This window comes from Podarcis raffonei, chromosome 2 (genome assembly GCF_027172205.1).
Source record: "Podarcis raffonei isolate rPodRaf1 chromosome 2, rPodRaf1.pri, whole genome shotgun sequence".
Lineage (NCBI taxonomy): Eukaryota > Metazoa > Chordata > Lepidosauria > Squamata > Lacertidae > Podarcis > Podarcis raffonei.
In genome coordinates this window covers 22,322,083-22,336,113 of record NC_070603.1, presented here as the reverse complement: position 1 = coordinate 22,336,113, position 14,031 = coordinate 22,322,083, and the positions used below count along the sequence as shown (strand labels likewise).

The window sequence follows — 14,031 nt, the reverse complement described above, 5'->3', positions numbered from 1 at the left end:
AGGAGGCAAATTCTGGCCAGTTGGGCCAAAGCCCTAAGCAGTTAGTTTGAAATGATTGTTTTATATTTTATTATTTGCTTGTACAGTGGTACCTCGGGTTAAGAACTTAATTCGTTCCGGAGGTCCATTCTTAACCTGAAACTGTTCTTAACCTGAAGTGCCACTTTAGCTAATGAGGCCTCCCGCTGCCACTGCGCGATTTCTGTTCTCATCTTGAAGCAAAGTTCTTAACCTGAGGTATTATTTCTGGGTTAGTGCAGTCTGTAACCTGAAGCATCTGTAACCTGAGGTACCACTGTATAAGCTGCTTTGTGAGGGCTAGCCCTTAACAGGTGACCTAAAGCTACATATATCATCTGAGGCCCTTCTTGCTGTGCCTCCACCCACATGAGGTCCGGAGGGTGACAACACGAGAACGGGCCATCTCTGTAGTGGCACCCCATTTGTGGAATGCTCTCCTCAGGGAGGTTCGCCAGGTGCCTTCATTATATATTTTTAGGTGCCAGGCAAAAACGTTCTTCTTTAACCAAACCTTTGGCTGATTAATATTCTATAGGCTTTTAAATGTGTCTGTGGGAGAGGGGGTTATTGTCTGCTGTTTTGTTTTACTTATTTACTTGTTTTTATCATGTTATTCATGGGACGCGGGTGGCGCTGTGGGTAAAAGCCTCAGTGCCTAGGGCTTGCCGATCGAAAGGTCGGTGGTTCGAATCCCCGCGGCGGGGTGCGCTCCCGTCGTCTGGTCCCAGCGCCTGCCAACTTAGCAGTTCGAAATCACCCTCGGGTGCAAGTAGATAAATAGGGACCGCTTACCAGCGGGAAGGTAAACGGCGTTCCGTGTGCTGCGCTGGCTCGCCAGATGCAGCTTGTCCGCTGGCCACGTGACCCGGAAAGTGTCTGCGGACAGCGCTGGCCCTCGGCCTCTTGAGTGAGATGGGTGCACAACCCTAGAGTCTGTCAAGACTGGCCTGTACGGGCAGGGGTACCTTTACCTTTATCATGTTATTCTGTGAAACGCCTTGAGATCTTATGACGAAGGGAGCTGTAGAAATAATAATAATAATAATAATAATAATAATAATAATAATAATAATAAAAAATAAACAACCATATCAGTTATGGTCTGAGTGAGTGGTGGGCTATTGAAGGCATTCAATTTTGTGATAAGGCAATTGTTTGATCAGGGCAAGCATTTCAGTTTGCCAGAGAACAACCTCCTCTCCTTACTGTTCTAGGGGTGCTCCTGACTCTGCAAGCCATTTTTAGGAGGGGGGGCGGCATGGGAGAGAAAGTCCCATTGTGCAAATGGAAGTCCTTACATAGGACTTCTGCTGACGGGGTTCATCAGTTGAATGCCACCCTATGAAAATAGTAAAGAGGTAGTAGAAAAATCTGGTTCCAAAAGGAAGCCTTAGACTTAGGAGTGGACATTTATTAAAAAAGTACTGAAGGCTTGTAGCGGTGTCGTATTGCACATGCTATGCGTGCAAAAGATCCCAGGTTCAATCCCTGGTGTCTCCCTGTGAAATCCTGTTGACAATACTAAGTGAGATGGACCAACGATCTGACTTGGTATAAGTTAGCTTTCTATGGTCATGTGATTTTTTCTTTAAACCCCCACAAACATTCTGGCACATCACACCTGTAGCTGGTAGTGGCTACAAAGGGTTGTTTTAAACTAACTTTTATTCAGAGTAGACTCATTCAAGTTAATGGCCATGAATAACTTAGCTCCACTAATTTCAGTGGGCCTACTCTGAGTAAAGGTTAGTTGAAGTCAGCCTTAAGAAAGGAGTGCTGAAGGGAGAAAGGGCAAGAAGTTGACGATGTTGGAACAGTGCTGGATGCTAACTGGCGGATCAACTTAGCCTTGAGAAAAATGGTGGTGCCAAATCAGGCTTTAGTATGGCTTGCTTCTAATGCAGTTATATAATTTTTTATCACTGGTCTTAATTTTTTGAGGGATGCTCTTTGAATTCTTTCCTTTTTTGCACCTTTTCTTGTCTGCTTGCATTTATTTTGACAAAGCCTGTGTTCCTCTTTGTTCTCATTTGGATGTGATTTCCATTTTCTGAAGGAAGACTTTGATAACTTCTTTGGTTCTTCTCATTGACCATGTTCACGCCCTCTTGGATTTGGTTTCCTGTGATGCACATTTTATTCTTGGTATTAATATTTTAATTCTTGGTATTAATATTTTATTGGAAAGGGTTCAACTGTAAAGAATTGTTTGTAAACCTGCCCCCCTTAAAATAAGTTTTGAAGGGCTGGGGGAATCCTCAGTAATGATGTGGGAATGGCTGCAAAGGAGAAGTCACTAGAAAAAGTAGTTTCTGTCCATTGGAAGGCTATTGACTTTACTAGGCTGCATAACCTTTTTTACATAAGGTATTGCCATTTTAGATGCACCCAGTTGACACATAATTGCCAATGTGTGGGTCCTTTTGGACCCAGAAGAGGGTGGAATGGGGGCGTAATGGGGTGAGGCATACTTTTGTGTGCTCTGCCGACAGAACCCCTACATGAAATGGTTGCTGCCTGTATCGTGACCCTGCTCACCCAAGCCCTTTTGACACTACCACCCTCTGATTTTAGTGTCCCATTTTCATGGCTGCCAATTTTCCAGGTGAGAATCAGTGTACAGTGGTACCTCAGGTTAAGTACTTAATTCGTTCCGGAGGCCCGTTCTTAACCTGAAACTGTTCTTAACCTGAAGCACCACTTAAGCTAATGGGGCCTCCTGCTGCTGCCGTGCCGCCAGAGCGAGATTTCTGTTCTCACCCTGAAGCAAAGTTCTTAACCTGAAGCACTATTTCTGGGTTAGCAGAGTCTGTAACCTGAAGTGTATGTAACCTGAAGCGTATGTAACCCAAGTTACCACTGTACCTCTTTATTCTTCCCTTATTTGTTAGGACATGGAAGAAGGGGGTATCTTAATTGCTTTTATTTTTTAGCTTCAGATCTCTAGAGAGTTGTATCTTGAAAAATGACTACTGACTGGAGAGTTTAATATTCACTGTACTCGAGGCTGATTTACACAACCAGCTGAGGGCATCTTATTTGTGTACAAGACTACCTCCACTGACAGGCACTGTATTCAATCAACAAGAAAGTACTGTATTTTCGCTCCATAAGACGCACTTTTTTCCTCTTAAAAACTAAGGGGCAATGTCTGTGCGTCTTATGGAGCAAATGTGTGGTCCCTGGGGCTGGGGAAACCCGGGCTTCCCCCGCCAGCCCGCCAAGCTCTGGGAGCAGCGAGAAAGTCTGCGCGCAGCCTGTCCGTTTCTTCCTGAGCTGCTCTTTGGGGCTGGGCTGGGGAAACTCGGGTCTCCCCCGCCAGCCCTGGGAGCAGCGGACAGGCTGCGCGCAGATGCCCCACGCTCCTGAGCAGCTCTGGGGTAGCCCACGAAGCCAGAACAGGGCAGCAGGATGAAGGCTCCCTGCTGCCCTGTGGAGATTTCATGGACTACCCCAGAAGCCAGAACAGCTAGAGAGAGTGCTGTACAGCACTCCCTCTAGCTGTTTAAGCTTCTGCCTTAGCAGCGCAAAGCCTCCGCAGGGCAGCGGGGAGCCTTCATCCCACTGCCCTGCGGAGGCTTTGCAGCGCTATCCCTGGCTTTTCTCTGTCCCTTCCCCCACCTCCCGCAAAAGTCCCCAAGAGCCGTGCTCCCTTTAAAGACTCTTGGGGTCTTTTCCCCGAGGAGGGAGAAGGGCAGCCCATCACTGACGGGCTGCCCTTCTCCCTCTTCGGGGAAAAGCCTGCAAGCACCGCACACACGCTCCACGTGAAAGGGAACACTGACTCCTTAGGCAGAGCACTGGCTCCTTAGGCAATTGCCTGACCACAGCACTGGGAAATGGGTTGTGAAGAAATTCTGCTCACTGCTTCTCTCTCTGTCTTTCTCTGCCAGCGGACCCTGTGGTACAGATTGAAGGCAACCCGCACTGCTGTTTCTTCAACTTCAGCCCCAAGATCATGTTCACCAAGGTAGTAAAGGCACAGCTGTGGGTGTACCTGCGGCCCGTTCAGCATACCTCCACGGTCTACCTACAGATCCTGCGCCTCAAACCAGTGACGGAGGATGGGAGCCGCCATATTCGTATCCGCTCACTCAAGATTGACCTGAATTCCCGCATTGGCCACTGGCAGAGCATTGACTTCAAGCATGTACTGCAGAACTGGTTCAAGCAGCCTCAGAACAACTGGGGTATCGAGATCAACGCTTTTGATCCCAATGGCAATGACCTGGCCGTCACCTCTCTTGGGCCTGGTGCTGAAGGCCTGGTGGGTAAATAGGAGCATCACTTTTCTTCTCTCTCCATCCTAGCTTCTAACGTAGAGCTGGAGGCCAAAGAAATACATTTCCCACAAAGCTCACTCAAGCTGCAGGTGTTTGCTGATGTCAGGAACTGAGAACATGCCTCAGTTCCCTGTTGTAGCATTACAGTAAGCTGTACTGAAGTGAGTAAGTGAGTAAGATTAGTAGAAGAAGCAGTCTTTCAGAACTAGTGATGGCCCCAGTGCCCCTGATTCACTGTTTTGTTGCATACGTACAGGGTCACCAGTGAGCTACATGTTGGGAAGCTTTACTGGGAGAAAGGAAGCGCTTTCCCTTTCATACCTATTGGTTTGCCCTCTTGGTTGTAACTCCTCCTGCCTCCTACAAGTTCAATGAGGGCTGTGATACTATTGTACTGACCGTAGGGTAGGGGTGTGCTTACAGGCCAAATCATAGTATTAAGTCTTGCGAGCATCTCTCACTCACTTAGCAGGTCTTTAAAGAAACAGCAAAATCGTTGTACGTTTTGATATTACTGGCCTCCACTTGTGTAAATAGCCCATCAACAGGTCTGGAATGACCATGCACAACTCTCACTGCTCTCCAACAGATAAAACCACCATCTACCTTCTGTACTTCACAAAGGCTGAACATTATGTAACTTAAGACAGCAGAATTCCTATTTGTGCTAGCTCTGAAGTCTCACTAACACTCAGACCACCGCCTGTAAAATATCCAGAATTCAGCAAAATATTTGATATTCTTGGCAGGATATCACATTTTGAAGTGGCATCTTAATTCACTGATTTTCTGAAGGAGATTGCATGTTACAGATTATTGGATACATACATTCATGATTCAATCTTATTCTGTTAGCCTTAAGCTAGTCTTCCATGTAAACAGATGCTTAGTAATTTACTGAGATTCAAATAACGTTGAAGGTTGTCCCCCCCCCCATTTTTCCTTCATAAAAATATATCTTCTTGGTTTATTTCCCCCTCCCCTTTTATTATCTTTAATCTCTTACTTGTCCCTTGAAGCTTATTCTGTTAGGCATAATTACTCTGCCAAAACACACCAATTTAACTGAAACCTTGCTATATGCAGATGGTTTGAAAAATCACATAAAGACATGCACATATTCCTTATGGAGCTCCCTTTATTTCACATCTTCACCCACTACCTACAAATTGATCTCTTGGTCTCTCCTCAGATTGTGCACCTCATTTTTTTCCCCTGGCAGCAGGTGATGGGTCAGCAGCCCATATATTGCATTCTCTCTTGTTGACTTTTTTTAAAAGGAACGTATAGACAGAGAGAGAGAGAGAGGGGGGGGGGGAAAGGAGCTGTACATGGTCAGCCTGTGCCTGGCTTTGTAAAGGGGAAAGCAATACTCTAGGCTCCTACTGGGAATTGGATAAATTACTGTACGCTGTGATAAGTATTGTTACGATTGGAGAAAAGATGGCTTGTCTTGGAAGGACAGATAAGGACTCAAGCTGGACAGAGCTGGGATATGGCTAGGGAGATAAATATGTGGTTTTAAAAGATATACAGAGCAAGAGGACAGATGGGGCTGGAAAGATGGGTTGTGGGCTGATGATAATTAATGGAAATGGTGTGCTTCAAAACTATCCTTGTGAGCTGGGCTCCTGCTATGGGGCTAGTTATCTCTGTCTTTGTGATGTGGGTAAATAGACATTGCACATAAACACGTAACTCTTTTGTTTTCTCCCTTCCATTCCCACCCCCAGCACCCTTTCATGGAGCTACGCGTGCTGGAGAACAACAAACGCTCCCGGAGGAACCTGGGACTAGACTGCGATGAGCACTCAACTGAGTCCCGTTGCTGCCGCTACCCACTGACTGTTGATTTTGAGGCCTTCGGCTGGGATTGGATTATCGCCCCCAAGCGGTACAAAGCCAACTATTGTTCAGGCCAGTGCGAGTATATGTTCATGCAGAAATATCCTCATACCCATCTGGTGCAGCAGGCCAATCCCCGGGGCTCAGCCGGGCCTTGCTGCACACCCACCAAGATGTCTCCCATCAACATGCTGTACTTCAATGACAAACAGCAGATAATCTATGGCAAAATCCCTGGCATGGTTGTTGACAGGTGTGGATGCTCTTAAACCCTCTGCCTGTCCTGTCACTCCTTCCTCATGATTCCCCTGGATTCCTGCTTCGATGATGCATCCTGACACTGATGAATCCATTCCTGATCATCTTAAAACATTTCTGAAGAGAAAATAATTGTGGGAAAAGAACAAGATGGATAGAATTGTATTGAAAATCTCTGAAGTGACATCATGCACTGTGCAATAATCAAAACAGACGTCACGTTACTGGAGAGTGAATGAGTTGGCTTGGATCAATACTTTCCTCACTGAGGCAGATCTGAAATGACCTCTTCTCTTCCAAAACCCTTTGTTTGACCCATCATTGCTCAAGCTTTACTTTTACTGGTATTGTTTTTCTTCCCAACCCCCTTTCTCTCTCAATCTGAGAGTAAAAATGATTACAAAGTGGGAAAAGTTCATCAGAAAGAGAGAGGCTCTTCAACCCGTTTACAAACAGTGAAAGCTTCCTAGATTGTGATTGTTAAGTTAAATAAAATGTTGTATGGAGCTATAGAGATAAAGAGGGAAAAAAGAGGTAAATATTTTGTATTAAGATGAAGAAAGACAGAGAAAGGGACCAGCCAGCTTGGGGAATATTTGGCATTTTGGGGGGTGGGTGGGAGGGTGAATATGATGTGGGACTTTGAGGGTTGCTGAACCTGCCTGCCTTTTGTGAGACAGACTCCCTTAAAAGTTAGGAGACGCCCAAGAAACAGAAACTAGAGTCCACTTGCAATGTTTTTCTCTGATGCATAGTTCCAAGGTGATGAAGTAGAAGTGTAGTCCGTAGACTTAGACGGGTGTTGGAGGAGCTGTCCAATCGGAGGAAAAATTTAATTCCATCTCCTTGGGTGTAAGTCCACCTCCTTAGTTTCAGTATCCCTCATGCAGACTGACACTTCAAAGTTGATATCCTTCAGTGTTAGTGTCCTTAGGAAACTGTAAACTCAACTCATTGAATTCAAAGTTGCTATTAGCTTAACATGTACTTAACCTAAGTTCATCTTTGAAGTAGTGGGGAAAAGAGTCTTGTTCATGTGAGGACAAAGGATCTCTGTCCCCTTTTACTCCTCTGGCATGATTTGACTTATACCACCAAGGGTTTTCACTTGCAGGGTAGGAGTCTGTCAAAGATGCAATAGAGGAGAAATATTTCCTTTATTTATTGAATCATTCTCTGCATTGGAGCTTTCCTTAAAGCATAACTTTTGTCTAATGTTTCAGTGATGAAGGCCCCCCCCCACTTCATGTATATATAGAAGGAATGGTTTTCTTTGCCAACTGAACTAGACACACACATATGATTTGGCTACTTGCAAGAATTGTTTCTAATGGCTAGAGCAGGAACGGGGAGCCCGTGTTCCTCCAAGATGATGTTGGGCCACTACTCCTATCATCCTTGACAATTGGTCATGTCAGCTGAGGCTGATGGGATGTGAAGTCTAATAGCATCTTAGGGGCTGCAAGTTCCCCATCTCTGGGAAAAATGGCTTGTTGGTGTTGGGAAGTTTTTAATAACACAGCAGTCGCATGAGTGTGTTGCTGTGTCTGGCTCCTCTTCACCTTCACTGTTGTATCAATGCTCTTTTTATTTTAAAATGCACTTATGTAGATCCTTAACCTGTCTATAGCCTTCCATGAAACTACAGTGTGACCTTCCTTTCCCTAACCAAGAAACACAGTGCAATTCTGCTTCCTACTATTTGAGGCAACAAAGCCCAGGATAACATAGGGAAATTATACATTAACACATAAAAAGAGATGCAATGGTCTCTAATTGTTTTTATGCCACAGAATGTATTTAATCCAGAGTTGGTGTTACTTTTGATGGGAGATCATTGCTCTTCAGGTGATTAAACACTAGCCAAACACTGGGCATTTAGCAAATGCCATATTTGAGCTTGATTTCTAGGTTTAGAAACTGCCATAGAAGGGTCAGATAGAATGCCTGCCGAAGCCTCTACACTGATGTCCCCAGGCAGATGTAAGTTACTTGATAATGCCAAATTAGTTGTAGATATTGTCACTGGCCTCCTTTGAGTCGACAGCCTTGGGAAGATGTTGGGTTATAATGGATTTCATATCCATGGCTTACGATTCTTAGAATCAAAGGAGGATATAAAAGTTTAAATAGGAGAAGCTCTTAGGGGAGTATAAGGTCTTGGTAATTGTGGTGTTACCTATAATGGCTCTAAATGTGGAGTCAAGGTATTGATTCCAGTGTGGATTTTCAGTCCAAGTGACTAATGCTACACTGCAATCTGGAGCCAAAAGAGCAATCCATTAGTTAGTGGTTCACATCCTATGTGAATTAGAAATCGTTGCTGTTTGATGGTCACCACAATTCAACCATTCCCTGTAAATTTTCCATCTGTGATGGGACAAAAGATTGAATCTAGTCTGTTTGGGGGGAGGGGGGACTCACTTGTTCAATTAAGCAGCCAAATTATAGATTGAAGGAGCCATTGAAATATTCTTCTCAAAAGCTGAAGCACTTAGGCAGATGAAATGGCATATATAGTGAACTTTGTTTCTTGCAGAAGTATTTCTATATTCAAATAGGGAACAGGTTAGGTGTAGGAAAGCTCTTATAGTGAGTAGGTGGCCCCAGGTAATTTATGGCATTTGGAAAGTAGACTTACGCACCTCTATTTGTGAGGTCAAAGGAGGAATTCTATTCATGCAAGAGTTTGCTTCTGCAGGCTGTTCATAATTTCTCCAATAAATCTGAGGTGCAGAATTTGCAGTTGCTTAATGAAGGAAGGGGAAAGAGCAAATGAGAATTCTCTCTGAAGTAGACAATGCCTTATTGCGCCAAACTGGAACAAACAGTCAGGCTCAGACTACTCATACCATTGTGGCGTCTTTACTTCCCTTCTGCTATTTTCATGACAGTATGAAATCAGAATCCCTGTTTCTCCAGAGTTCAGCTGTTCCTGCTGCTTTAGGGCTTGTTTCTCCACTTCTCTGCTTGGGCTGTCTAGCGAGCTGCTGTGTGGCATGATGCAACCCTTCAGAAATTTCTGTCATGGGTCTGGAACCTGGGTGTGGGGGTGATTGACTGGAGGGGAGTCTGTAGCAGACCCTGGAGCCAAGTGTTTGTTCAAATTTTTTAGCAAGACTCTTTTGAGCCAACCATCAACTTGTTTGCCAGAATTACAGCTGTTCTATTGCATGAAAGCAGCTAAACTATGTCACTCGACTTCTCCTGAAGTTGCTTTTTTTTATGGATAAAGAATCAGATTAGACCACCAGGAACTAATTCATCCTACAGATTACCACCTTTCCAAATCTAGCACTTATTGTATTAAAGAAGCTGTGTACATCACCACCCAGTTCAATTCTTGTATGGACAAATTTTGGTCCTTTTGTAGGTCGATACATACTATGGAATCTTTGCCTTCCTGATCTGAAGTTACAGGGTACCAAAACATTGGGCAAACTTTGAATGAAGGCTTGGATGAAGGTGCATAGGATGAGCCACTGCGGAAAATCTTCAACTCCCTACCCTGTTGCTAAGCTAAGCAAAATCTTAGCACTTCTCATGGGTTTAAACCCTAAAATCCAAAAAAGGGAACAGTCCCTTGCTCAAGGTTGCACAGAGATCAGTTCTCTTTTTTGCGCTACACTGCCCCTCTCTAGCACTTATAGACTGAAGCGCTTCACTCTTTTTCAAAGCACTCAAACTTACCTTTTCATATGCATTACATTACATTAACTTATTAACCACTTTGTGCAAATGAACTAGCTAGCTTAAGTATATACAGGACAGCAGCTCTGCAGATGGAAGCCCATGACTGGATTTAAGCCAGGAATCCTTCATTCCTCAATGGTTTGGGGTCACCTGGATTCTTTCAGGTGACTCCAAAGTATGTAAGTTCTCAATATGCTGTATGTTATCTTCATTTCCTTTTTCTGCAGCTTGTATTTTGGGTGGATCATTATTATAGTTTCCTTCATAGTGTGCCACCAAGCATCACAAAAGAGAATATCAGAAATATGAAGGGCATATCTTGCTAGTTTCATATTACCGTATTTTTCGCTCTATAAGACGCACCAGACCACAAGACGCACCTAGTTTTTGAAGGAGGAAAACAAGAAAGAAAATATTCTGAATCTCAGAAGCCACAACAGCAAGAGGGATCACTGTGCAGTGAAAGCAGTGATCCCTCTTGCTGTTCTAGCTTCTGGGATAGCTGCGCAGCCTGCATTTGCTCCATAAGATGCATATACATTTCCCCTTAATTTTTAGGAGGGAAAAAGTGAGTCTTATAGAGCAAAAAATACGGTAATTAAAATATATTTGGAATAAAAAGCTGAGGGAAGAGAAGTGTACTTACTACATGTTTTTTTACTGTGAGATTTATCTAACAAAAGTATATCCCAGCAATTTGACATGAGTGGAATTGGTATTTTTTATTAATGGGGAATCTGAGCAGTTGCTACATGGTGATGTAGAGCAATGCCATTCTTTTTTCTCCCCAGTTCCTGAGAAATCAAAAGAAATAAATCTCTAATTGTTGTGATTGATCGGAACAGCTTTCTCTGGAAGTCTGCAGAGAATCTGGTATTTGAAGAAGTGTCACCAGTTCTTTTGATGCAATGGAAAATGATGATCAATTTCATTGCTGTGGATTCCATTGCTGTGGGCCTTTGCCAGATGTACTAAAGAAGTCACTTGTTCAGGAATACTTTAATCAAGCACCGTTACCTCTGCTTCATGCCTCTGCTTTTCCCTTTGGAAAATATTAGCTTTGTAGGATCTCTCCTTGAACTGGGAAAGAGCATAGGACCAGAGGGTTGAAAGAAAAGATGTGAGATGGGATTCGTTGATTGATGCCATTGACTTTACCAAGTGATATTTAAGGGATGACACTTCTTCTTTGCATAACAGCAGGATATATATATATATAGAGAGAGAGAGAGAGAGAGAGAGAGAGAGAGCATATTGATCAGCTTGTGAGTTAAGGAGCTAAGGCCCTCCACTAGATTGGTGAAGAGGTACAGAAAAGGGAAATGACTTTTAAAGGAAAAGAAATAATCAGGTACCGGTCTCTTTCCCAATCTAGTTCATTCCTTAATAGAAAGAATATTTGGCATTATTCCTCTTCTAACGTTAGTTGAAATACAGTTGCTTTTCTCACTGGATCTCTATTGTTCCTCCCCAGCCAGCACTTAGGTATGCAAACACCACTGTTATCATTACCCACTCTGGCAACAAGGTCAATTTGACAATCAGGACAGTGTTGAAGAACCCATTTTCTTAACAGATTCAGGAGGACTGTGCCTGCAGCCTCCTCAGTCCAACAGACCTGATGTACCTGAACCATGAAAATCCAATTCACACTGGCAACAGCATGCTTTACTAGTTTAATGAGGCTGTGCTTTCTAAAGAGCCAAGTTACTGATAGATGACACACTGGCTTTGATAAAGGACTAGGGGTTTGAGAAACTCAGTGTTACTTTTTGTCCAAAGGATGCAACTTTCATGTTTGCTTTCTAAAGTGTATAAGTGTACAGTATTGACTCATGCTTAGAAAGCAAAGGGGGTCTTGAACTGGTCTTACAGTGTACAGGAGGCAATTCTAGCTAGTATCCTGTTACAACTCTTGTATTCCAGCCCTTGCCTCTCTGCTTCTGGAAGTATAAAAAGAAGTAGAACATGAAGTAGAAGAAGTAGAACAATTCAGTTGCAGTGGCCACATCACTGGTTTTATGTCACGCATAAAACAGAGTTATGTGTTCTGTTATTGTTTTAGAAGGAATTGTGGTTGGAAGCTGAAAAGAGGGGAGTGTATAGAAGTAAGATTTCAGGTTAGCAGTGTCATACTCTCAGACCATTATATCTGGCACTATTCTATAAAAACAGAGTAGGAAGATAGTTGTGCAGTTTGTTTTAAAATCAATAAGCAGGCTTGAGTTTTGTTTCTGGGACTGAAATCAGAATGTTTGACTTGAAAAAGGAATTTGACAATAACATGCAGGTGACTGTTAATCTGTGATAGGAAAAGCATGAATCAATGTGATAATCCTCACTGCTGTGGCCTATTACCTCACTCAGCTATCTAATATCTAGCAGATATTATTACACAAAATATCCATTCAGAGAGGACCGTCGCAACAAATGTTCCACAAAAATGCTCTTTCCTAGAACCCAGTTTGAAATCTGCCAAGACCAGCCAGGGTTTATTTTGCTGTTATGTTATCAGATACTTAATTTTAATCTTGCTTTAAGAAGTTGTTCTTAGTTGAACTGCTATGGCACAGGGCCACATACTTTGCACTACACAACTCTTCCCTGTTGCGAGACGCAGAGGGGGGAAGTGTACGACAAAACTATTTTTCATTAAATATAATTTCCTGTTGGTGGCTTTGCTCAGCTGTAGGGGGTGGAGGGATATAGACACATCATTGTGGAAAACTGAGATGATCATGGTCAAATTGGATCCCTAGGAGTTGGGCTTCTTCCAATGGGACATCTCCAAATGTCTATTTTTGAATGCAGTGTAGTTTTCCAAAAATCAGTTCATTGCTGTGACTTGCTTGTATAGTCAGTAGAGAAACAGGACACATTTTTTAAACTTGTTATAACAGCAGACATTCAAAATGATTAGCTGAAAATAACTGAAGTATAGGGTTAACACAGAGTATCCAATTAATTGTATTGGGATGGAATCACTGTATTGGGATATGCCTTCAAGTAGCTCATTAAATGCATTTGTACATCACAGAGACTATGGTCAGAAGGGATTGTTGAGGGAATGGCTGATAACTGGAGAACTTTTTTTTCATAACCTCTCTTATTTTTTTTACCAAGGCCAGTTCATTGTGTTTTGGTTAATGCGTACCTCATTAATATAGAGCAGACATAGGGACCCCAGGGCCCTCCACATATAGTTGGACTCCTGGTTCTTATTAGCCCCAGCAAGCATGGTTAATGGTCAAGGATGATGGGAGCTGTAGTCCATCAACACCTGGAGGGCCAAAGGCTCCCCATTCCTGATAATAGAGTAGCTGGTTACTGAAGAAAACTTAAGAGTGATGGAGAATCTATTCCTAAATCTCACATGTGGAGATAAAAGTCCCAGTAGAACAAATGCCATTAAGGATTGTTTTGAGAGGCATGCAACCTGATCCCATGAACACTTATTCAGAAATAAGCCCTGCTATGTTCAGCAATGCTTACCTTGGGGTAAGTGTGCTTAGGACTGCAATGATACAGTCCATTTTACTGTTCTTTTCCTGTTAAACACTAATGCAGCCTACCCATTAAGTACGGTACACAAAATAGATGGGCAGGTCTCACCTGAAACGTGGATGTTTTCTTTCTGGGATTTGGGTGGTTTGATTCCCCACCCTACCCTTCTACTGCCCAATGGTGCTAAACTAGAAAGATAATTCCAATTCACCTGCTACTAGTGGCTCCTTTGATGGGATAGTATTTTGCTTTGGGTAATTTGACTCACAAAAGGCAAACAGGCATGGCTATTTTTGGATGTATGCATGTAAATATCAGTCCTACAAGTATATTATTATTATTAACTTTTTTGTTGATGTTACTGTGCATAAATGTCATAGGGGTGTATGAGTGAGTGTGAGCGCGAGTGTGAGCATGTGAGCGCATG

The 14,031-nt window shown here is 43.1% G+C and overlaps 2 protein-coding genes across 2 annotated transcripts in view; both read left to right on the top strand.

Moving 5' to 3' along the window:
- The window catches only part of GDF11 (growth differentiation factor 11), a 28,955-nt gene extending 19,983 nt beyond the window's left edge, over positions 1-8,972 (top strand). The window contains exons 2-3 of the mRNA XM_053375261.1: positions 3,915-4,288; positions 6,038-8,972. Coding sequence (XP_053231236.1) covers positions 3,915-4,288; positions 6,038-6,418 — 755 coding nt within the window. The 3' untranslated portion in view covers positions 6,419-8,972. The remainder of the gene's footprint in view (positions 1-3,914; positions 4,289-6,037) is intronic.
- ORMDL2 (ORMDL sphingolipid biosynthesis regulator 2) overlaps positions 1-14,031 on the top strand; it is a 171,681-nt gene that overhangs the window by 76,110 nt on the left and 81,540 nt on the right. The window lies entirely within an intron of this gene.